At 47.1% G+C, this 26,054-nt stretch overlaps 1 protein-coding gene across 1 annotated transcript in view; it reads left to right on the forward strand.

Annotated features, from left to right (window-relative positions):
- Positions 1-26,054, forward strand: part of LOC138666023 (C-type lectin domain family 2 member B-like) — a 76,203-nt gene that overhangs the window by 6,194 nt on the left and 43,955 nt on the right. Inside the window, exons 2-5 of the mRNA XM_069754084.1 lie at positions 16,136-16,210; positions 21,956-22,128; positions 23,862-23,971; positions 24,550-24,672. Coding sequence (XP_069610185.1) covers positions 16,136-16,210; positions 21,956-22,128; positions 23,862-23,971; positions 24,550-24,670 — 479 coding nt within the window. The 3' untranslated portion in view covers positions 24,671-24,672. The remainder of the gene's footprint in view (positions 1-16,135; positions 16,211-21,955; positions 22,129-23,861; positions 23,972-24,549; positions 24,673-26,054) is intronic.

The following is a 26,054-nucleotide window of genomic DNA, read 5'->3' on the forward strand; positions in this document are numbered from 1 at the left end:
GAAAACCGCTTTTAAAGCCGGAGCAGCAAGAGCAAGTTTTGGCTTATCTTGCTGACTCAGCCTCTAGCTCTTTTGCCTCCTCTCGTGAAACTGGTAAAAGTAAAAGCAGCGCGTCGTTAGTGGATGTTCACGGTCAGGGACAGGTCGCTTCCTTGTCCTCTTCAGCAAAAACAACAACAGAGAAGAATGCAGTAGGCGACACAACGGGTTACTCCATGGAGCTCTTTACACATACCGTCCCTGGCTTAGAAAGTGAAGCAGTTAACAGTCCATGGCCATTACAAGTTGAATCTGACATGGAGTGCACTGATGCACAGCCACAGCCAGACTACTATGCAGGTCCTTTGACTCAGACCACAACATTGCCCTCGCAGGGTGGTGATCAAGAATCAGACCCTGATGAGACTATGTTGCCCCATCACGAACGCTATACCACCGACCGACACGGTGACACAGACGAAGTTGCACACGAGCTACAAGAAGAGGTAATAGATGACCCAGTTCTTGACCCCGATTGGCAGCCATTGGGGGAACAGGGTGCAGGCGGCAGCAGTTCTGAAGCGGAGGAGGAGGGGCCGCAGCAGGCATCAACATCGCAACAGGTTCCATCTGCCTGGCCCGTATCTTGCCCAAAACGCGGGGCAAAGTCAAAACCTGTTGGAGGACAGCGTGGGCATCCAGTTAAAGCTCAGTCTGCAATGCCTGAAAAGGTATCCGATGCTAGAAAGAGTGCAGTCTGGCATTTTTTTAAACAACATCCAATTGATCAGCGCAAAGTCATCTGTCAAAAATGTTCAACTACCTTAAGCAGAGGGCAGAATCTGAAAAGTCTCAATACAAGTTGCATGCATAGACATTTAACCACCATGCATTTGCAAGCTTGGACTAACTACCAAACGTCCCTTAAGGTTGTAGCACCCTCGGCCAATGAAGCTAGTCATCAACGCAACATCCCTTCCGGCAGTGTAGGGCCACCATTTTCTGCACCACCTGCAGTATCTGTGCAGGTTTCTTTGCCAGGCCAAAGCAGTCAGGGTCAGGGAATCACCAGTTTCGTAGTAGGAAACACTGCATCTAGGGCACCGGCGGCAACAATACCATCTCCCACCGTCTCTCAGTCTGCCATGTCCACCGGCACCCCCGCTAGTTCCACGATCTCCAGCTCTCCAGTCCAGCTCACCCTACATGAGACTATGGTTAGAAAAAGGAAGTACTTAGCCTCGCATCCGCGTACACAGGGTTTGAACGCCCAAATAGCTAGACTAATCTCGTTAGAGATGATGCCTTACCGGTTAGTTGAAAGCGAAGCTTTCAAAGCCTGATGGACTACGCTGTACCACGCTACGAGCTACCCAGTCGACACTTTTTTTCCAGAAAAGCCATACCAGCCCCCCACCAGCATGTTAAAGAGCGCATCGTCCATGCACTCAGGCAATCTGTGAGCACAAAGGTGCACCTGACAACAGATGCATGGACCAGTAGGCATGGCCAGGGACGTTACGTGTTGTGAATTCTGTGGCTGAATTCACTTCTGTGGTCACAAGTGGTATTGCAGTCTCTGGGCTTCCTCCCTCAGGTGTTTTGGTGAGCTCGTTGGCTGCCTTGCTATTTAGCTCCACCTGAGTCTGTCTTCCTTGCTCCTTGTCAATGTTCCAGTGTTGGATCTGAGCTACTGCATCTTTCCTTGGGCCTGCTGCTCTGCTAGATAAGTGCTTCTAGTTTGTTTTCTGTTTTTTCTGTCCAGCTTGCTATTAACTTTTGCTGGAAGCTCTGAGAAGCAAAGGGGTGCACCGCCGTGCTGTTAGTTCGGCACGGTGGGTCTTTTTGCCCCTTTGCGTGGTTTTCGTTTTAGGGTTTTTTGTAGACTGCATAGTTCTCTTTGCTATCCTCGCTCTGTCTAGAATATCGGGCCTCACTTTGCTGAATCTATTTCATTCCTACGTTTGTCTTTTCATCTTGCTAACAGTCATTATATGTGGGGGGCTGCCTATTCCTTTGGGGTATTTCTCTGAGGTAAGTCAGGCTTGTATTTCTATCTTCAGGCTAGTCAGCTCCTCAGGCAGTGTCGAGTTGCATAGGTAGTGATAGGCGCAATCCACTGCTGCTTATAGTTGTGTGAGGATAGATCAGGTACTGCAGTCTACAGAGATTCCACGTCTCAGAGCTCGTCCTATTGTTTTTGGTTATTGCCAGATCTCTGTATGTGCGCTGATTACTGCACGCTGTGTTGCCTGATTGCCAGCCATAACAGTTACGTGTCCATCACGGCACACTGGGTAAATGTGGTGGATGCAGGGTCCACAGGGGACAGCAAGTTTGGGACAGTTCTGCCTAGCCCACGGTCTAGGAAACAGTTGGCTGTAGCCGTTCGCACCCCCTCCTCCTCCTCGTCCTCCTGCAGAAGCGAGACCTCGTCCACAGACCGCAGTCGCACAACCACTCCATCCGCAGCTGCCACTGTTGCACACCAGGTCTCCCATTATGGGGCAGCTACTGGCAAACGTCAGCAGGCTGTTTTGGCTATGAAGTGTTTGGGCGACAACAGACACACCGCTGAAGTTCTGTCCGAGTTCTTGCAACAAGAAACACAGTCGTGGCTGGGCACTGTAGATCTTGAGGCAGGCAAGGTAGTGAGTGATAACGGAAGGAATTTCATGGCTGCCATCTCCCTTTCCCAACTGAAACACATTCCTTGCCTGGCTCACACCTTAAACCTGGTGGTGCAGTGCTTCCTGAAAAGTTATCCGGGGTTATCCGACCTGCTCCTCAAAGTGCGTGGACTTTGCTCACATATCCGCCGTTCGCCCGTACACTCCAGCCGTATGCAGACCTATCAGCGTTCTTTGAACCTTCCCCAGCATCGCCTAATCATAGACGTTGCAACAAGGTGGAACTCAACACTGCACATGCTTCAGAGACTGTGTGAACAGAGGCGGGCTGTTATGTTTCTGTGGGAGGATACACATACACGGGCAGGCAGTAGGATGGCAGACATGGAGTTGTCAGGTGTGCAGTGGTCGAAGATTCAAGACATGTGTCAAGTCATTCAGTGTTTTGAGGAATGCACACGGCTGGTTAGTGCAGACAACGCCATAATAAGCATGAGCATCCCCCTAATGCGTCTGCTGATGCAAAGTTTGACGCACATAAAGGATCAGGCGTCTGCAGCTGAGGAAGAGGAAAGCCTTGATGACAGTCAGCCATTGTCTGGCCAGGGCAGTGTACAGGACGAGGTAGCGGGCGAAGAGGAGGATGAGGACGAGGAGGATGATGGGGATGATTATATTTTTAATGAGGAACCTTTTCCGGGCCCAGTGGAAATTGTTGGCGCAGCAAGGCCGGGTTCTGGTTTTTGGAGGGACACAAGTGACGTGGATTTGCCTGAAACTGCCCCTCAACCAAGCACAACCACAGATTTGAGAACTGGAACTTTGGCCCACATGGCGGATTATGCCTTACGTATCCTCAAAAGGGACACACGCATAACACAAATTATGAACGATGACGATTACTGGTTGGCCTGCCTCCTTGATCCTCGCTATAAAGGCAAATTGCAAAATATAATGCCACATGAGAACTTGGAACTAATATTAGCAACCAAACAATCAACTCTTGTTGACCGTTTGCTTCTGGCATTCCCTGCACACAGCGCCCGTGATCGTTCTAACACGAGCTGCAGGGGCCAGCAGACCAGAGGTGTTAGAGGGGCAGAAATCAGAAGTGGCGTTGGCCAGAGGGGTTTTCTGACCAGGTTGTGGAGTGATTTTGCTATGACCGCAGACAGGACAGGTACTGCAGCATCAATTCAAAGTGACAGGAGACAACATTTGTCCAGTATGGTTACTAACTATTTTTCATCCCTTATCGACGTTCTCCCTCAACCGTCATTCCCATTTGATTACTGGGCATCAAAATTAGACACCTGGCCAGAATTGGCAGAATATGCATTGCAGGAGCTTGCTTGCCCGGCAGCTAGTGTCCTATCAGAAAGAGTATTCAGTGCTGCAGGTTCAATACTAACAGAAAAAAGGACTCGTCTGGCTACCAAAAATGTAGATGATCTAACCTTCATTAAAATGAACCACAACTGGATTTCGAAATCTTTTGCCCCACCTTGCCCGGCTGACACCTAGCTTTCCTATGTAAAGGTCTTGCCTGTGGACTATTCTGAACGACTTTTCCAATCTCGTAATTTCCAGCACCAGATTGTCCAGCATCCGACATGTTAACACCTCCCTAAATGGCCAAAGTCCCCACACGGGGCCGTGGTATCGCCACTTGGCGCCAGCACCCGTGACAGTACTGTTTGTCTGCAGAGGTGGGTGTGCCCGCTTTTGGTCGACGGCACTGCCACTAGGTCCCTCATAGTACAATAAAGTGTCTGGCGGTGGTGGTGCGCACCCAACGTCAGACACACCGTTGTAATATGAGGGGCCCTGGGCCTGTACCGCCGGCCACAAGACGTTCCCCCCCCCCAGCTCATACAGTGCTCAACCACTTGCAAAATTTTCTCTCACAGCTCCAACAATGTTTAGTCTATGCGCTGACATACTTCAATGCCTGGCACTGTCAATACCATTGTATTGACATTTTTGTTATGTTAGGCCTTCGAAGCCTGTCTGAGGCCCGTTCTTTCCACTACTACTACACTGACCTGTCTACTGCTGCCCGTGTACCCCTGGAACCAATTTAAAATTGCCTACAGCCAGCCCAATTTTATTATGTTAGGGCTTCGAAGCCTGTCTGCGGTCCCTCCTTCCACTAGACTTCCACTGACCAGACCACTGCTGCCCGTGTACCCCTGGAACCAATTTAAAATTGCCTACAGCAAGCCCAATTTATTATGTTAGGGCTTCGAAGCCTGTCTGCGGTCCCTCCTTCCACTAGACTTTCCACTGACCAGACCACTGCTGCCCGTGTACCCCTGGAACCAATTTAAAATTGCCTACAGCCAGCCCAATTTTGTTATGTTAGGCCTTCGAAGCCTGTCTGCGGCCCAATCTTTCAACTACTACTACACTGACCTGGCCACTGCTGCCCGTGTACCCCTGGAACCAATTCTAAATTGCCTACAGCCAGCCCAATTTTATTATGTTAGGGCTTCGAAGCCTGTCTGCGGTCCCTCCTTCCACTAGACTTCCACTGACCAGACCACTGCTGCCCGTGTACCCCTGGAACCAATTTAAAATTGCCTACAGCAAGCCCAATTTTGTTATGTTAGGCCTTCGATGCCTGTCTGCGGTCACTCCTTCCACTAGACTTTCCACTGACCAGACCACTGCTGCCCGTGTACCCCTGGAACCAATTTAAAATTGCCTACAGCCAGCCCAATTTTATTATGTTAGGGCTTCGAAGCCTGTCTGCGGTCCCTCCTTCCACTAGACTTCCACTGACCAGACCACTGCTGCCCGTGTACCCCTGGAACCAATTTAAAATTGCCTACAGCAAGCCCAATTTTGTTATGTTAGGCCTTCGATGCCTGTCTGCGGTCACTCCTTCCACTAGACTTTCCACTGACCAGACCACTGCTGCCCGTGTACCCCTGGAACCAATTTAAAATTGCCTACAGCCAGCCCAATTTTGTTATGTTAGGCCTTCGAAGCCTGTCTGCGGTCCCTCCTTCCACTAGGCCTCCACTGACCTGTCTACTGCTGCCCGTGTACCCCTGGAACCAATTTAAAATTGCCTACAGCAAGCCCAATTTTGTTATGTTAGGCCTTCGAAGCCTGTCTGCAGTCCAATCTTTCAACTACTACTACGCTGACTTGGCCACTGCTGCCCGTGTACCCCTGGAACCAATTTAAAATTGCCTACAGCCAGCCCAATTTTGTTATGTTAGGCCTTCGAAGCCTGTCTGCGGTCCCTCCTTCCACTAGGCCTCCACTGACCTGTCTACTGCTGCCCGTGTACCCCTGGAACCAATTTAAAATTGCCTACAGCCAGCCCAATTTTATTATGTTAGGGCTTCGAAGCCTGTCTGCGGTCCCTCCTTCCACTAGACTTCCACTGACCAGACCACTGCTGCCCGTGTACCCCTGGAACCAATTTAAAATTGCCTACAGCAAGCCCAATTTTGTTATGTTAGGCCTTCGAAGCCTGTCTGCTGTCCAATCTTTCAACTACTACTACACTGACCTGGCCACTGCTGCCCGTGTACCCCTGGAACCAATTTAAAATTGCCTACAGCCAGCCCAATTTTGTTATGTTAGGCCTTCGAAGCCTGTCTGCGGTCCCTCCTTCCACTAGGCCTCCACTGACCTGTCTACTGCTGCCCGTGTTCCCCTGGAACCAATTCTAAATTGCCTACAGCCAGCCCAATTTATTATGTTAGGCCTTCGAAGCCTGTCTGCGGTCCCTCCTTCCACTAGGCCTCCACTGACCTGCCTACTGCTGCCCGTGTTCCCCTGGAACCAATTCTAAATTGCCTATAGCCAGCCCAATTTATTATGTTAGGGCTTCGAAGCCTGTCTGCGGTCCCTCCTTCCACTATGCCTCCACTGACCTGCCTACTGCTGCCCGTGTTCCCCTGGAACCAATTCTAAATTGCCTATAGCCAGCCCAATTTATTATGTTAGGGCTTCGAAGCCTGTCTGCGGTCCCTCCTTCCACTAGACTTTCCACTGACCAGACCACTGCTGCCCGTGTACCCCTGGAACCAATTTAAAATTGCCTACAGCCAGCCCAATTTTGTTATGTTAGGCCTTCGAAGCCTGTCTGCGGCCCAATCTTTCAACTACTACTACACTGACCTGGCCACTGCTGCCCGTGTACCCCTGGAACCAATTCTAAATTGCCTACAGCCAGCCCAATTTTATTATGTTAGGCCTTCGAAGCCTGTCTGCGGTCCCTCCTTCCACTAGGCCTCCACTGACCTGCCTACTGCTGCCCGTGTTCCCCTGGAACCAACATCAGAAAATATAAAAATAAGTATTTTGATTATAAAAAAGAAAATACTGGAGAAATATCAATTGCAGACATTTTAACATTAAAAACAAACACATACAACAAAAATCTGGTACAGTACTAAAAATGGCCAACAGCTACAAAAACTTTCTCCTGCAAGTAGTTAACTGAAAGTTTTTTTCAATTTAAAACACAGATATGGCATCCACAGAGTGTTGTCCTGTCGTGTCTTCTTTATATTATTGCCAAGAAGATGAAAAACAATGAAAATAATAAAATCATTATTTACCAAAAAAATAGAGTAAGTCAATAACACATTGCTAATAAACATTCATTACAAATAAAGAAGCAGGGCGCGTCCGAGGGTGAGTATATACCTAATAATAATATAATCACCCTCGGACGCGCCCTGCTTCTTTCCGACAGCCTTCCTTCCTAAGAATCAGCCCTTCTGTGGTGTAGAGAGAGGGTGTGTTCCACTCCAAGGTGTTCCCCAGGTTGCCTCTCCATTGCTTTGATCTTCCGGCTCTCGTTTAGTAGTTGTTGGAAACTACGCTGCATTAGGCCTACAAATTGGCTATGGGGTGTAGAGAGATGGTGTGTTCCACTCCAAGGTGTTCCCCATGTTTCCTCTCCATTGCTTCGATCTTCCGGCTCTCGTTTAGTAGTTGTTGGAAACTACGCTGCATTAGGCCTACAAATTGGCTATGGGGTGTAGAGAGATGGTGTGTTCCACTCCAAGGTGTTCTCCAGGTTGCCTTTCCTGAGCTTCGATCTTCCGGCTCTCGTTTAGTAGTTGTTAATGTTAGACTGCATTTGGCCTACTAGTTGGGTTGGGGCCTACTATCGGTGTCTGCCACTCCTTGCTGTTCTCCTCCACTGAACAAAGCTGTGCCGCCTGTTTACTACGGTTGCCAATTTTTAACTGCATTTCGACTACTTACTGATTTGGGCCTACTCTCTGTGTCAGCCTCTCATTCCAGTTGTCCTCCACTGCAATGCCCCCTGGTTAGTCCTGTGTTACCAATTTTGAACTGCATTTAGCCAACTTTATTCTTTGGGCCTATATCTGTGTTTCCTCCTCATCCTACCCATTGCCCAGCCAGTGATAGATGAGTCTGCTGGTACATTGAGCCATAACGCAAAATTCCCCGTGCACGCTACACAGCAAGATTGTGACCCTGCTGAAAGTCAGGTTCCTCTTCCCGCATACCATACCACCTTACACGGGGACAAAGAGGAAGGTGCAGATGAAAGTGCAGGTTCCTTCATCAGGTGGGGGGAGGAATACTAGTTGGCGACGTCACTGGCACAGGGCCTCTCATAGTACGCAAAAGTGTTGCTGCCGGTGGGAGGCGCCCCCGCCGTGCAAACACACCGCTGTACTTTGAGGGGCCCTGTGCCAGTGCCAATGCCAACGAGTGGGCCCCCCCTGCTTGCTCAGGTTCACAGCACTTGCAAAGTTGAAATACTTACCTCTCCCTGCTCCACTGCCGTGACGTGGTCCAGATTTCCTGGGCCCACTAATTACTTGAACCAGCCCTACCCACCACAACTTTAGCCAAATGACCCCCAATTTCAAATGCCTTCCAATTATTATAAGGTTAATTACGCTTGACAAGCTTCATTAAGAAGAATGGATGGTTTTGACATTAAAATGGGCACTCTAGGTGTTTTCCTGGCCCCCACTCACTGCCGACTATGCTGCCCCATTGACTTGCATTGGGTTTCGTGTTTCGGTCGATCCCGACTTTACGTCATAATCGGCCGATTTCACTCGACCCGACTTTTGAGATAGTCAGGTTTCGCGAAACCCGGCTCGACTCTAAAAAGGTCAAGGTCGCTCAACTCTAATTTTGACCAATAATATCACATACAAGGAACAAATACCACCGCACCGTGACCAGACCACAAATTACAACCACAGTGATCGAATAATATCACATACAAGGATCAAATACCACCGCACCATGACCAGACCACAAATTACAACCACAGTGATCGAATAATATCACATACAAGGGACAAATACCACAACACCATTTCCAGACCACATATTACCACCACATAGTGACTGAATACTACAATACTGATCAGTAAAAAACAACAACACAATACTATCACCATAAGTGCCAGTATTCACAGGAGATCTGTACTTAGTATGCAGTGTCTGTGTAGAGGTAATACAGAGATCACTGGTGACATTATACACAGGACCTCTATATAGTATACAGTGTATAGTGTCAGTGTATAGGTAACACTGACTCACCAGTGACGTCTCTAGGTGAAGTCCTTCATCTTTCAGCCAGCACAGACCGCCATCATTTCTTCCAGCCAGGACTCGTTTCTGCAGGAAATAACACAGTTATCTCGAGCTCCGCTTGCAGAACACATTACTTAATTTTTCACAACTTCTACATTACACCACATGAAGAAAAAAAGGTGATATAGTGTCACTCTGCACAGTAACAGGACCGACCCCCATTTAAAACAGTATACTCAAAAAATAAAATAAATACATCACTGCAGTAATAATATCCCTAAATTAGCCCCTATGGTAATAATATTCCACATCCTGGCCCCGTGTGTCTCATTCCTGGCTCCAGCCATATGTTCTCGCATCCTGCCCTCATGAGTATCCATTCTACCCCATATGATCTCCACATCCTGCCCCATATGTCTGCATCGTATCCATCCTGCCCCATGATCCAATCCTGCCCCATGTCTTTCATTCTGCCCCGTGTCTCCAATCATGCCCCGTGTCTACATTCTGCCCATGCCTCCAGTCCTGCCCCCATTGTGTCCAGCAATCTGCCCCAGTATGTCCAGCATATTGCCCCAGTGTCCAGCAATCTGCCCCAGTGTCTCCAGCATATTGCCCCCAGTGTGTCCAGCATTGCCCCCAGACAGTGTGTCCAGCAATCTGCCCCAGTGTGTCCAGCAATCTGCCCCAGTGTGTCCAGCATATTACCCCCAGTGTGTCCAGCATATTGCCCCCAGACAGTGTGTCCAGCAATCTGCCCCAGTGCGTCCAGCATTGCCCCCAGACAGTGTGTCCAGAATATTACCACCAGTGTGTCCAGAAATCTGCCCCAGTATGTCCAGCATTTCCCCCAGTATGTCCAGCATTTCCCCCAGTGTCTCCAGCATTGCCCCTGTGTCCTCCAGCTCCAGCAATCTGCCCCAATGTCCTCCAGCATTGCCCCAGTGTCCTCCAGCCATCTGCCCCAGTGTCCTCCAGCATTGCCCCAGTGACTGTCCTCCAGCATTGCCCCAGTGACTGTCCTCCAGCCATCTGCCCCAGTGTCCTCCAGCATTGCCCCAGTGTCCTCCAGCCATCTGCCCCAGTGTCCTCCAGCCATCTGCCCCAGTGTCCTCCAGCCATCTGCCCCAGTGCCCTCCAGCCATCTGCCCCAGTGTCCTCCAGCCATCTGCCCCAGTGTCCTCCAGCCATCTGCCCCGTGTCCTCCAGCCATCTGCCCCAGTGTCCTCCAGCCATCTGCCCCAGTGTCCTCCAGCCATCTGCCCCAGTGTCCTCCAGCCATCTGCCCCAGTGTCCTCCAGCCATCTGCCCCAGTGTCCTCCAGCCATCTGCCCCAGTGTCCTCCAGCCATCTGCCCCGTGTCCTCCAGCCATCTGCCCCAGTGTCCTCCAGCCATCTGCCCCAGTGTCCTCCAGCCATCTGCCCCAGTGTCCTCCAGCATTGCCCTCAGTGTGTCCAGTCCACCGTTGTAAAAAAAAAAAAAAAAAAAAAACAAAGTCTGCTCACCTGTCCTCGCCCCAGCGGTGAGCTCCCTCCAACAGAGCACACTCGCCGGCGACTGACAATGACGTCAGACGCCGGCGACGTGTGCGCCTGCGGCCGACATCAGCCGCCAGCCTCCAATTGGCTGGCGGCTGGTGTTAACTATTGACGTGCGGGCGCGTGCCCGCACATCAATAGGAAACCGCCGCAGCGCCGGAAGGGGCCCGGTGAGCAGATGAGAAGGGGCCCGATGCGGGCCCCCTCTCTCTGCCCACCGGCTACGGCAGGGGGCCGGGGGCGGGCACATAAATGCCGGCGGCGGCCGCCGGCAGCGGCATTCGAATCACAGATGATCAGAGGGTCAACAGTGCGGTAGCCCAGGGCCCCCCCAGACCACTGGGCCCTGGGCTACCGCCCATATTGACCCTCTGATAATCCGCCCCTGAATGTGAGGTGGTCCCTAAAAAAATGGTTTTGTAAATTTTGTTGGAAAAATGAGAAATCGCTGGTCAACTTTTAACCCTTATAACGTCCTAACAAAAAAAATAATGTTTCCAAAATTGTGCTGATGTAAAGTAGAAATGTGGGAAATGTTACTTATTAAGTATTTTGTGTGACAAGACTCTGTGATTTAAGGGACTGAAAATTCAAAGTTGGAAAATTGCAAAATTTTCAATTTTTTTTGCCAAATTTCATTTTTTTTGATAAATAAACGCAAGTCATATCGAAGGAATTTTACCACTAACATGAAGTACAATGTGTCATGAAAAAACATTCTCAGAATCAGTGGGATCCTTTAAAGCATTACAGAGCAGTGGCCTAACTTGAAACTCATGGGCCCCGATGCAAACGCTCCAACGGGGTCCCCAAATATTTTAAATCTTTAACCCCTTCCCGACCTTTGACGCCACGTAGGCGTCATGAAAGTCGGTGCCAATCCGACCCATGACGCCTATGTGGCGTCATGGAAAGATCGCGTCCCTGCAGATCGGGTGAAAGGGTTAATCACCCATTTCACCCGATCTGCAGGGACAGGGGGAGTGGTAGTTTAGCCCAGGGGGGGTGGCTTCACCCCCCCCACCACCCCCCGAGGCTACGATTGCTCTGATTGGCTGTTGAAAGTGAAACTGCCAATCAGAGCGATTTGTAATATTTCACCTATTACAACTGGTGAAATATTACAATCCAGCCATGGCCGATGCTGCAATATCCACCCCCGTGCTCCGATCCACCCCCCCGTGCTCCGATCCACCCCGTGCTCTCCCCCACCCCATCATACTTACCGATCCTCCCGGGGTCCGTCCGTCTTCTCCATGGGCGCCTCCATCTTCCAAAATGGGGGGCGCATGTGCAGTGCGCCCGCCGACTCTGCCGGCCGGCAGATTTGTTCCAAAGTACATTTTGATCACAGTGATCAAAATAAGAAAAATTGTAAATGACCCCCCCCCCCCTTTGTCACCCCCATAGGTAGGGACAATAAAAAAATAAAGAATTTTTTTTTCCACTAAGGTTAGAATAGGGTTGGGGTTAGGGTTAGGGTTTCGGTATGTGCACACGTATTCTGGTCCTCTGCGGATTTTTCCGCTGCGGATTTCATAAATCCGCAGTGCTAAACCGCTGCGGATTTATTGCAGATTTACCGCGGTTTTTCTGCGCATTTCACTGCAGTTTTACAACTGCGATTTTCTATTGGAGCAGTTGTAAAACCGCTGCGGAATCCGCAGAAAGAAGTGACATGCTGCGGAATGTAAACCACTGCGTTTCCGTGCAGTTTTTCTGCAGCATGTGTACAGCGATTTTTGTTTCCCATAGGTTCACATTGAACTGTAAACTCATGGGAAACTGCTGCAGTGCCTTTTACCCGCGGATTTTTAAAAAATGATGCTGAAAAATCTCACACGAATCCGCAACGTGGGCACATAGCCTTAGAGTTAGGGTTGGAATTAGGGTTGTGGTTAGGGTTGTGATTAGGGTTATGGCTACAGTTGGGATTAGGGTTAGGTGTGTGTTGGGGTTAGTGTTGGAGGTAGAATTGAGGGGTTTCCACTGTTTAGGCACATCAGGGGTCTCCAAACGCAACATGGCGCCACCATTGATTCCAGCCAATCTTGTATTCAAAAAGTCAAATGGTGCTCCCTCACTTCCGAGCCCCGACGTGCACCCAAACAGTGGTTTACCCCCACATATGGGGTACCAGCATACTCAGGACAAACTGCGAAACAATTACTGGGGTCCAATTTCTTCTGTTACCCTTGTGAAAATAAAAAAAATGCTTGCTAAAACATCATTTTTGAGGAAAGAAAAATTATTTTTTATTTTCACGGCTCTGCGTTGTAAACGTCTGTGAAGCACTTGGGGGTTCAAAGTGCTCACCACATATCTAGATAAGTTCCTTGGGGGGTCTAGTTTCTAAAATGGGGTCACTTTTGGGGGGTTTCTACTGTTTAGGCACACCAGGGGCTCTGCAAACGCAACGTGACGCCCGCAGACCATTCCATCAAAGTCTGCATTTCAAAAGTCACTACTTCCCTTCCGAGCCCCGACGTGCGCCCAAACAGTGGTTTACCCCCACATATGGGGTACCAGCGTACTCAGGAGAAACTGGACAACAACTTTTGGGGTCCAATTTCTCCTGTAACCCTTGGGAAAATAAAAAATTCTGGGCTAAATAATTATTTTTGAGGAAAGAAAACGTATTTATTATTTTCACGGCTCTGCATTATAAACTTCTGTGAAGCACTTGGGGGTTCAAAGTGCTCACCACACATCTAGATAAGTTCTTTTCGGGGTCTAGTTTCCAAAATGGGGTCACTTGTGGGGGGTTTCTACTGTTTAGCCACATCAGGGGCTCTGGAAACGCAACGTGACGCCCGCAGAGCATTCCATCAAAGTCTGCATTTCAAAACGTCACTACTTCACTTCCGAGCCCCGACATGTGCCCAAACAGTGGTTTACCCCCACATATGGGGTATCAGCGTACTCAGGAGAAACTGGACAACAACTTTTGGGGTCAAATTTCTCCTGTCACCCTTGGGAAAATAAAAAATTGCAGGCTAAAAGATCACTTTTGAGAAAATATATATTTTTTTAAATTTTCATGGCTCTGCGTTATAAACTTCTGTGAAGCACTTAGGGGTTCAAAGTCCTCACCACACATCTAGATTAGTTCCTTTGGGGTCTAGTTTCCAAAATGGGGTCATTTGTGGGGGATCTCCAATGTTTAGGCACACAGGGGCTCTCCAAACATGACATGGTGTCCGCTAATGATTGGAGCTAATTTTCCATTAAAAAAGCCAAATGGCGTGCCTTCCCTTCCGAGCCCTGCCATGCGCCCAAACAGTGGTTTACCCCCACATATGGGGTATTAGCGTACTCAGGACAAACTGGACAACAACATTTGGGGTCCAATTTCTCCTATTACCATTGGCAAAATAGGAAATTCCAGGCTAAAAAAATCATTTTTGAGGAAAGAAAAATTATTTTTTATTTTCATGGCTCTGCGTTATAAACTTCTGTGAAGCACCTGGGGGTTTAAAGTGCTCAATATGCATCTAGATAAGTTCCTTGGGGGGTCTAGTTTCCAAAATGGGGTCACTTGTGGGGGAGCTCCAATGTTTAGGCACACAGGGGCTCTCCAAACGCGACATGGTGTCCGCTAACAATTGGAGTTAATTTTCCATTCAAAAAGTCAAAGGGCGCGCCTTCACTTCCGAGCCCTGCCGTGTGCCCAAACAGTGGTTTACCCCCACATATGAGGTATCGGCGTACTCGGGAGAAATTGCCCAACAAATTTTAGGATCCATTTTATCCTATTGCCCATGTGAAAATGAAAAAATTGAGGCGAAAAGAAATTTTTTGTGAAAAAAAAGTACTTTTTCATTTTTACGGATCAATTTGTGAAGCGCCTGGGGGTTCAAAGTGCTCACTATGCATCTAGATAAGTTCCTTGGGGCATCTAGTTTCCAAAATGGGGTCACTTGTGGTGGAGCTCCAATTTTTAGGCACACGGGGGCTCTCCAAACGTGACATGGTGTCCGCTAAAGAGTGGAGCCAATTTTTCATTCAAAAAGTCAAATGGCGCTCCTTCCAAGCCCTGCCGTGCGCCAAAACAGTGGTTTACCCCCACATATGAGGTATCAGCGTACTCAGGACAAATTGGAAAACAACTTTCGTGGTTCAGTTTCTCCTTTTACCATTGGGAAAATAAAAAAATTGTTGCTAAAAGATAATTTTTGTGACTAAAAAGTTAAATGTTCATTTTTTCCTTCCATGTTGCTTCTGCTGCTGTGAAGTACCTGAAGGGTTAATAAAATTCTTGAATGTGGTTTTGTGCACCTTGAGGGGTGCATTTTTTAGAATGGTGTCACTTTTGGGTATTTTCAGCCATATAGACCCCTCAAACTGACTTCAAATGTGAGGTGGTCCCTAAAAAAAATGGTTTTGTAAATTTCGTTGTAAAAATAAGAAATTGCTGGTCAAATTTTAACCCTTATAACTTCCTAGCAAAAAAAAATTTGGTTCCAAAATTGTGCTGATGTAAAGTAAACATGTGGGAAATGTTATTTATTAACTATTTTGTGTCACATACCTCTCTGGTTTAACAGAATAAAAATTCAAAATGTGAAAATTGCGAAATTTTCAAAATTTTCGCCAAATTTCCGTTTTTATCAGAAATAAATGCAGAATTTATTAACCTAAATTTACCACTAACATGAAGCCCAATATGTCACGAAAAAACAATCTCGGAACCGCTAGGATCCGTTGAAGCGTTCCTGAGTTATTACCTCATAAAGGGACACTGGTCAGAATTGCAAAAAACGGCAAGGTCTTTAAGGTCAAAATAGGCTGGGTCATGAAGGGGTTAATAGCAATAGTCTTTTTCTATAGGCCTAAGGGACTTTTAGGGCCCCCTAGTCTCCAGGGCCCGGGTGCGATTGCAACCCCTGCACCTGTTGTAGTTACATCCCTGGCGGCAAGTATAATGATGGAGCATGGAGCCATCGGCTCATCCTTCCACCATTCAGCATGTGAAGCTGAGACAGCAGATGAAATCATATCCCTACATCGTGTCTGCTGTGGGGAACATTAGTGTGGCTCCTTGGAAAAATGAATTGAAATTATATTATATTTAAAATGTATCAGTAGGGCAATCTTACACAATTTGTTTGATTTCAGCAACTCTTCCTCGGTTTCTGCTTCCTCCAGATAGGAAACCTCCTGTAGTTTGGAGGACAAAGCAGAATCATTTGTTATTCTGTAATTCCAGAAGTACTTTCATTAGCACCTAAAGTCCCAAGGTAGGAAGGTCAAATTTTGTTGGCAATATAAGAAAATAGGGCTGAAAAAGTGACATTTGACCAGAAAGCAAACAAAATAATCCCTGCAGCTAAATACTTGCTCCGCAGTTATATTGGTTTTCTTACATCGGTGTAATTGTCTTCTCTCTCCCATAAATATTGGTCAATCTTCACATATTGTTTCATGCAGAAATCGTTGCTGGTTTGATACTGGTGATGGTGATAATCGGATTGGCAATTGCCCTCATAGTTGCCAACACTTCCGGTAAGTGTCAATAGTTTATAATGGCATTGATATAATCCTTCAAGGTTTTTACATTAGCTTGTAAAGAGGCTTTTTATATGATATTGATTTAGCAGCATCTAGTCTGTATATATTTGTAAAGGTAAATATTAGTGATGAGCGAACAGTAAACTGCTCGTGTGATCGGTACTCGAATTGATCACGTCGAACTGCAAGTACAGAGCATAATGAGAGAGAGAGATATGATGACAGAAGAACATGCCACCACAGCCCAGAGGAGAGCAGCACAGATGAACTCTGGAGACATCCTCTGTGCTGCTGTGACTGACTGTCCGGACATCCTCTGCTGTGGCAGTGCCTCTCCTGACATCCTCTGTGCTGCTGTGGCTGAGACTCTCCTGACATCCTCTGTGCTGCTGTGGCTGGGCCTCTCCTGACATCCTCTGTGCTGCTGTGGCAGGGCCTCTCCTGACATCCTCTGTGCTGCTGTGGCTGGGACTCTCCTAACATCCTCTGTGCTGCTGTGGCAGAGCGTCTCCTGACATCCTCTGTGCTGCTGTGGCTGAGACTCTCCTAAAATCCTCTGTGCTGCTGTGGCAGGGCTTCTCCTGACATCCTCTGTGCTGCTGTGGCTGGGCCTCTCCTGACATCCTCAGTTCTGCTGTGGCAGGGCCTCTCCTGACATTCTATGTTCTGCTGTGGCTGGGCCTCTCCTGACATCCTCTGTGCTGCTGTGACTGAGCCTCTCCTGACATCCTCTGTGCTGCTGTGGCAGGGCCTCTCCTGACATCCTCTGTGCTGCTGTGGCAGGGCCTCTCCTGACATCCTCTGTGCTGCTGTGGCTGGGACTCTCCTAACATCCTCTGTGCTGCTGTGACAGAGCGTCTCCTGACATCCTCTGTGCTGCTGTGACTGACTGTCCGGACATCCTCTGCTGTGGCAGGGCCTCTCCTGACATCCTCTGTGCTGCCGTGGCAGGGCCTCTCCTGACATCCTCTGTGCTGCTGTGGCTGAGACTCTCCTAACATCCTCTGTGCTGCTGTGGCAGGGCTTCTCCTGACATCCTCTGTGCTGCTGTGGCAGGGCCTCTCCTGACATTCTCTGTTCTGCTGTGGCTGGGCCTCTCCTGACATCCTCTGTGCTGATGTGGCAGGGCCTCTCCTGACATCCTCTGTGCTGCTGTGGCTGGGACTCTCTCCTGACATTCTCTGTGCTTCTGTGACAGGGCATCTCCTGACATCCTCAGTTCTGCTGTGGCAGGGTTTTTCCTGATATCCTCTGTGCTGCTGTGGCTGGGCGTCTCCTGAAATCCTCTGTGCTTCTCTGACAGGTTCTCTCCTGAAATCCTCAGTTCTGCTGTGGCAGAGCTTCTCCTGACATCCTCTGTGCTGCTGTGGCTGGGCCTCTCCTGACATCCTCTGTGCTGCTGTGGCAGGGGTTCTCCTTACATCATCATTTCTGCTGTGACAGGGCTTCTCCTGACATCCTCTGTGCTGCTGTGGCAGGGCCTCTCCTGACATCCTCTGTGCTTCCGTGGCAGGGTCTCTGGAGGGGGTTCAGGTAGATGAGAGAGAGCTCACAAACAGTCCGGCTGACAGAAGAGTCTCTGCGCTCCCAGCTGGGGGAATTCCTGGCTTCAGTGCGAGCAGCTCAGATTCAAATGAACTTATTAGGCCGCCGTCACACATGCGAGTTTTACGGACGTAAGAGCGCAGAATCTACGTCCGTAAAACTCGCAAAAAATACGGCACAATTATTCTCTATGCCCCTGCTCCTATTTGCCGTATTTTACTGATCAGTATTATACGGCTTTCTACGGCCGTACAAAATCGCAGCATGCTGCGTTTGTCACCGTACTGCGCAAGAAATACGCCAATGAAAGTCTATGGAAGCGTGAAAAATACGGATTACACACGGACAAGCAGTGTGACTTGCGAGAAATACGCAGCGCTGTTAGAGAGAAAAGCCGGTAATTCAGTGCGGTGTACAGTAAAATCACACTGACAGCTTACAGTCCAATAGGTAGAATAAATGTGTACACATAGAATAGGTATATATATATATATGTCAGTAGACACATATATGTATATATATTAATATTTATTCCAGCGCTAGATAGCTTGAAAGCCGGTAATTCAATTACCGGCTTTTTCTTTCTCCTTCATAAAACCCGACATGATTTGAGACCTGGTTTACATACAGTAAACCATGTCTTCTCTCCATTTTTTTTGCAGATTCCACACTACTAATGTCAGTAGTGTGTATCTGCAAAATTTGTCCGTTCTAGCTCTTAAAATAAAGGGTTAAATGGCGGGAAAAATTGGCGTGGGCTCCCGCGCAATTTTCTCCGCCAGAGTAGTAAAGCCAGTGACTGAGGGCAGATATTAATAGCCTGGAGAGGGTCCACGGTTATTGGCCCCCCCTGGCTAAAAATATCTGCCCCCAGCCACCCCAGAACAGGCGCATCTGGAAGATGCGCCTATTCTGGCACTTGGCCACTCTCTTCCCATTCCCGTGTAGCGGTGGGATATGGGGTAATGAAGGGTTAATGCCACCTTGCTATTGTAAGGTGACATTAAGCCTAATTAATAATGGAGAGGCGTCAATTATGACACCTATCCATTATTAATCCAATTGTAGTGAAGGGTTAAATAAAACACAAACACATTATTTAAAATTATTTTAATGAAATAAAAACAATGGTTGTTGTAGTATTTTATTCAACGCCCAATCCAGTTACTGAAGACCCTCGTTCTGTGAGTAAAAAAACATAATAAACCAACAATATACTTACCCTCCGCAGATCTGTAACGTCCAACGATGTAAATCCTTCTGAAGGGGTTAAAACATTTTGCAGCAAGGAGCTGTGCTAATGCAGGCTGCTCCTCGCTGCAAAACCCCAGGGAATGAGGCTAAAAATAGATCAATGATCTATATTTAGCTTCATTTGCGGTGAGGCGCCCTCTGCTGGATGTTCATAGATCGTGGGAACTTTCCTAGAAAGCCGGGGAGCTTTCTAGGTAAGTTCCCACGATCTATAAACAGCCAGCAGAGGGCGCCTCACCGCAAATGAAGCTAAATATAGATCATTGATCTATTTTTAGCCTCATTCCCTGGGGTTTTGCAGCGAGGAGCAGCCTGCGTTAGCACAGCTCCTTGCTGCAAAATGTTTTAACCCCTTCAGAAGGATTTACATCGTTGGACGTTACAGATCTGCGGAGGGTAAGTATATTGTTGGTTTATTATGTTTTTTTACTCACAGAACGAGGGTCTTCAGTGACTGGATTGGGCGTTGAATAAAATACTACAACAACCATTGTTTTTATTTCATTAAAATAATTTTAAATAATGTGTTTGTGTTTTATTTAACCCTTCACTACAATTGGATTAATAATGGATAGGTGTCATAATTGACGCCTCTCCATTATTAATTAGGCTTAATGTCACCTTACAATAGCAAGGTGGCATTAACCCTTCATTACCCCATATCCCACCGCTACACGGGAATGGGAAGAGAGTGGCCAAGTGCCAGAATAGGCGCATCTTCCAGATGCGCCTGTTCTGGGGTGGCTGGGGGCAGATATTTTTAGCCAGGGGGGGCCAATAACCGTGGACCCTCTCCAGGCTATTAATATCTGCCCTCAGTCACTGGCTTTACTACTCTGGCGGAGAAAATTGCGCGGGAGCCCACGCCAATTTTTTCCGCCATTTAACCCTTTATTTTAAGAGCTAGAACGGCCAAATTTTGCAGATACACACTACTGACATTAGTAGTGTGGAATCTGCAAAAAAAAAATGGAGAGAAGACATGGTTTACTGTATGTAAACCATGTCTCAAATCATGTCGGGTTTTATGAAGGAGAAAGAAAAAGCCGGTAATTGAATTACCGGCTTTCAAGCTGTATAGCGCTGGAACAAATATTAATATATATACATATATGTGTCTACTGACATATATATATATATATATATATATATATATATATATATATAGACAGTATATATATATTTTCTTTTCTTTTTGGGACACATGGATCACTTCTATAGCGGTATGTTGGTTTTGCTAGCCTGCGAGAAAACCACGCAGTACGGATGCCATACGGATTACATACGGAGGATGCCATGCGCAAAAAACGCTGACACACCCTGCCTACTGAGGAGCTACGGACCACTTTTTTCGGGACTTGTCAGCGTATTGCGGCCGTAATATACGGACCGTATTGTTTTACGCTGTGTGTGACGCCGGCCTTACAGGGATTCCAGCAGCTTCCAACTGCAGTTCTGAGTACACTCACCCATCACTAGTAATTATATCAGAAAAGTTGTGCAATGAACAATATGTGTGAATGGAATGCAACATTGTCGACAACTGTTAAAAATAAATAAATACATAGCAACAACAACTATCAGGCTGCCGTCACACTATCAGTATTTGGTCAGTATTTTACATCAGTATTTGTAGCCAAAACCAGGAGTGGGTGATAAATACAGAAGTGGAGCAGATGTTTCTATTATAGTTTTCCTCTAATTGTTCCACTCCTGGTTTTGGCTACAAATACTGATGTAAAACACTGACCAAATACTGATAGTGTGACGGCAGCCTTAAGCTGCAGACCCATTTTTAAAGGAAACCTGTCACCCCGTTTTTAAAGATGAGATAAAAATGGCATTAACTAGGGCCAGAGCTGTGCTTTACATTAGTGTCTTCTTTGTGCCTTTATTCCGCAGCTATCCTGCCGAAATACCTTTTGAAAGTCGCCGTTTGGTGCTGTCACTCAGTCAGGTCAGGTCGGCGTGGTGACAGCGCTGTTTCTCCCCCAGATCTCCGTTGGTGGCGTAGTGGTGTGCGCATGTCCAAGAGGCGAATCCACTGCGCAGCTTGAAGGAAAATAGCGCGATCTGCGCTATTCAGGCGTTTATCGGTGGGCGCGGCCATCTTTGTGAGGCCGCGCGTGCGCAGATGGTTCTTCTCGGCTTCCCAGGGCTTCAGGAAAATGACCGCGGGATGCCGCGCGTGCGCAGATGGCGATCTCGGCGGCCATTTTCCTGAAGCCCCGGGAAGCCGAGAAGAACCATCTGCGCACGCGCGGCCTCACAAAGATGGCCGCGCCCACCGATAAACGCCTGAATAGCGCAGATCGCGCTATTTTCCTTCAAGCTGCGCAGTGGATTCGCCTCTTGGACATGCGCACACCACTACGCCACCAACGGAGATCTGGGGGAGAAACAGCGCTGTCACCACGCCGACCTGACCTGACTGAGTGACAGCACCAAACGGCGACTTTCAAAAGGTATTTCGGCAGGATAGCTGCGGAATAAAGGCACAAAGAAGACACTAATGTAAAGCACAGCTCTGGCCCTAGTTAATGCCATTTTTATCTCATCTTTAAAAACGGGGTGACAGGTTCCCTTTAACAGAATACTGGCATATTTTTTGACTGCCAAAGGTGTCTGATATTCTGATATATTCCGAACATACAGTATTTTTTGGATTATAAAATGCACTTTATTCCCCCAAATTTTGGGGGAAAATGAGGGTGCATCTTATAATTCGAATGTAGCTTACCTGGGGGTAGGAAGCTGGCAGGGGTTGGGCAATGCTGTGGGCCACGGTCTGGGAGCAGAGGATGTTCGGCGGTGTGAGGCTGCACGTCTCCTCCCAGCCTGGGGCCCACATCCACCCACTCCGGCTGCCAGCTTCCTGCAGCAGTGTCCCTGCCTAAAAATTGGTGAATTGATACAAATCATGATGTGTTCATTGTACAGATAATAGAACAGAAATCAAGAACCAGAAATCTGCTCCATGTGATGATGATTGGATCCGGTACCGGGGAAAGTGTTATTACTTCTCTACAGAAAAAGACACCTGGAGAAACAGCGAGAAATTCTGTAAAACACATAAATCATCACTGGCGATTATAGAAAGTAAAGAGGAACTGGTGAGAAACTGATAATGTAAAGAAGAGACTGTAATATCCATATGGGAATATCTACTATATAATCGTCTAATTCTGTCTGTTTGTCTGTAATGGAAATCCCACATCGCTGATTGGTCACACCAGCCGCCCGCAACCAATCAGCGACAGGCGCAGTGTGTCAGTCACAGTGTCACATAATTCACTCACGTTTACTGGACAAGTTCTGTCAGTCACAGTGCCACGTAGTTCACTCACGTTTACTGAACAAGTTCTGTCAGTCACAGTGTCACATAGTTCACTCACATTTACTGGACAAGTTCTGTCAGTCACAGTGCCACGTAGTTCAATCACGTTTACTGGACAAGTTCTGTCAGTCACAGTGCCACGTAGTTCAATCACGTTTACTGAACAAGTTCTGTCAGTCATAGTGCCACACAGTTCACTCATGTTTACTGAACAAGTTCTGTCAGTCACAGTGCCACGTAGTTCACTCACGTTTACTGAACAAGTTCTGTCAGTCACAGTGCCACGCAGTTCACTCATGTTTACTGAACAAGTTCTGTCAGTCACAGTGCCATGTTGTTCAGTCACGTTTACTGAACAAGTTCTGTGAGTCACAGTGCCACGCAGTTCACTCACGTTTACTGAACAAGTTCTGTCAGTCACAGTGCCACACAGTTCACTCATGTTTACTGAACAAGTTCCTCTCAGTCACAGTGCCACGCAGTTCACTCACGTTTACTGAACAAGTTCTGTCAGTCACAGTGCCACGCAGTTCACTCACGTTTACTGAACAAGTTCTGTCAGTCACAGTGCCACGTAGTTCACTCATGTTTACTGAACAAGTTCTGTCAGTCACAGTGCCACGTAGTTCACTCATGTTTACTGAACAAGTTCTGTCAGTCACAGTGCCACGTAGTTCAATCACGTTTACTGAACAAGTTCTGTCAGTCATAGTGCCACACAGTTCACTCATGTTTACTGAACAAGTTCTGTCAGTCACAGTGCCACGTAGTTCACTCACGTTTACTGAACAAGTTCTGTCAGTCACAGTGCCACGTAGTTCACTCATGTTTACTGAACAAGTTCTGTCAGTCACAGTGCCATGTTGTTCAGTCACGTTTACTGAACAAGTTCTGTCAGTCACAGTGCCACGCAGTTCACTCACGTTTACTGAACAAGTTCTGTCAGTCACAGTGCCACACAGTTCACTCATGTTTACTGAACAAGTTCCTCTCAGTCACAGTGCCACGCAGTTCACTCACGTTTACTGAACAAGTTCTGTCAGTCACAGTGCCACGCAGTTCACTCATGTTTACTGAACAAGTTCTGTCAGTCACAGTGCCATTTTGTTCAGTCACGTTTACTGAACAAGTTCTGTCAGTCACAGTGCCACACAGTTCACTCACGTTTACTGAACAAGTTCTGTCAGTCACAGTGCCACGCAGTTCACTCACGTTTACTGAACAAGTTCTGTCAGTCACAGTGCCACACAGTTCACTCATGTTTACTGAATAAGTTCTGTCAGTCACAGTGCCACACAGTTCACTCATGTTTACTGAACAAGTTCTGTCAGTCACAGTGCCACGTAGTTCACTCATGTTTACTGAACGAGTTCTGTCAGTCCACATATTCTAGAATACCCGATGCATTAGAATCGGACCACCATCAAGTACATAATAAATGTATAATAATAATAATATATCTACACAGGATTATATAGAATAACTGTAACCTGGTTTTCTTATTGGCAGGATTTTCTGTTACGGTTTAGGTGTTCAGAAAATCAATGGATTGGTATAAAACGTATGTACGCTGGAACAGGCTGGATGTGGACTAATGGAACATCATACGATGGAAGCTTGTAAGTCACCATGGGGAAAGTAAATGCAGTATGCAGGGGCATAAGTAAAGTCATGTTAGCCAGATATATGGGGCTCTGTAAAATTTTAGGATCTCCTATCCTGTAATGTAACAATCTGTCTTCACTGAATACACATTTTACCCTTGAATTGAAATATGCAAATTGCCTAAGTCATATTGCACGACTCGTTAAAGGGTTGATTGTGACTTGTAGGATCGCTACTACCAACAGGTGGCGCTATAGAGTTAAGTCCTCTTTTTCTCAGAAGAGGCAATTTGCATATTATATTTCCCAGAGGAGCATTGCACGGCGAATGAGCCTCCTTACCTTGACAAGCCAGAGATGGTATGTCACTCTCCATAAGGAGAAACGTTACCCCTTAGACCCTTGAATTGAAAAAGAGATCAATCCAGGAGGTAAAAGAAGTAGATTTCTCTGATAAAATATATAACAAAGATTCTTATTTTCCTGTGTACTCTTGTTTTAATTTTTATTTCATTAATAAGCGGTAAATTCTGCGTGACTTCATAAAAGCAGCTGATGTGATGATTTTCTAAACAGAATATTTTGTTTTCCAGATTTAATATCACCAGATTGTCAGATAAATCTGGAACAGATGAATATGCTTTTCTGAATCATGATGGTGTAAAGAGTCAGGATGGAATTATCGAACACAACTGGATATGTAACAGGAAGTAGCGGTGTGTGCATGTTGAGATTGTTGCGGATATCTTTGAATATAAGGAAAAAAAGACAGCATATCATATATATATATATATATATATATATATATATATATATATATATATATATATATTTTTTTTTTTTTTTATTGTTTTTTTTAAAATTCTTTATTTATAAGTAAAACAGTAAACATTACGACAATAAAGCAAACTTTCTTTTGTCCATTGTTCATACAAGAGTGTCATTATCAGGCGCAAGAAGACAATGAGCCAAATGATTAAGAGAGGATAAAAGGTACATGGTTGGGGAAAGTTGGGTAGGGGAGTGTAGAAACTGGTCAGGGGAAAAGGGGGGAGGAGGGGTAAAGGGAAGGGGGCAGGAAAAAGGGGAAACAACGTGTAAATACACAAACAAAGTATAATCATTGGTTGGTTACATACAGTTTGAGTTAGGTATAATTAAGTCGCGTGGGTAACTTTCTTAGTAAAGCAAGATGTCAAAGGCAGTTAAGAACTATTAAGAGTTCCGGCCTCTCTAAGTTTTTTCCAGGGAGCCCACGTAGACAGATAGGATTCATGACCAGAGACCTCCCAACTCGATAGCTCTTCAAGTCGTGATATTTGGTCTACCTTAGGCCAGTCTCACACGTCAGTGTCTCCGGTACGTGAGGTGACAGTTTCCTCACGTACCGGAGCAACTGACACAGGTGCACACATTAAAATCAATGCATCTGTGCAGATGTCATTGATTTTTTGCAGACCGTGTCTCCGTGTGCCAAACACGGAGACATGTCAGTGTTCGTGGGAGCGCACGTATTACACGGACCCATTAAAGTCAATGGGTCCGTGTAAAACACGTACCGCACACGGACATTGTCCGTGTGCAGTCCGTGTGCCATGCAGGAGACAGCGCTACATTAAGCGCTGTCCCCCCCACTAGTGCTGAAGCCGCAATTCATATGTTCCTTGCAATAGCATTTGCTGCAGAGAACATATGAATATTAGTGTTTAAAATGCAGATCCAGGTCCCATCCCCCTCCCACCCCCTGTGCGCCCCGCCCCGCTGTGATTAAAATACTCACCTAGCTTCCGGATCCCTCGCTGTAGCGTCTTCTCCTGGCCACACCGTCTCCTGTATGCGGTCACGTGGGGCCGCCGATTACAATCATGAATATGCGGCTCCGCCTCCCAAAGGGGCGGAGCTGCATATTCAGTACTGTAATCGGCGGCCCCACGTGACGATGCGGCCAGGAGAAGACGCTACAGTGAGGGATCCGGAAGCTAGGTGAGTATTTTAATCACAGCAAGGGGGGGGAGGGGGCGCACAGGGGGTGGGAGGGGGGGGACCTGGATCTGCATTTTAAACACTAATATTCATATCTTCTCTGCAGCAAACGCTG

Source organism: Ranitomeya imitator, chromosome 2 (assembly GCF_032444005.1).
Source record: "Ranitomeya imitator isolate aRanImi1 chromosome 2, aRanImi1.pri, whole genome shotgun sequence".
Classification (NCBI taxonomy): Eukaryota; Metazoa; Chordata; class Amphibia; order Anura; family Dendrobatidae; genus Ranitomeya; species Ranitomeya imitator.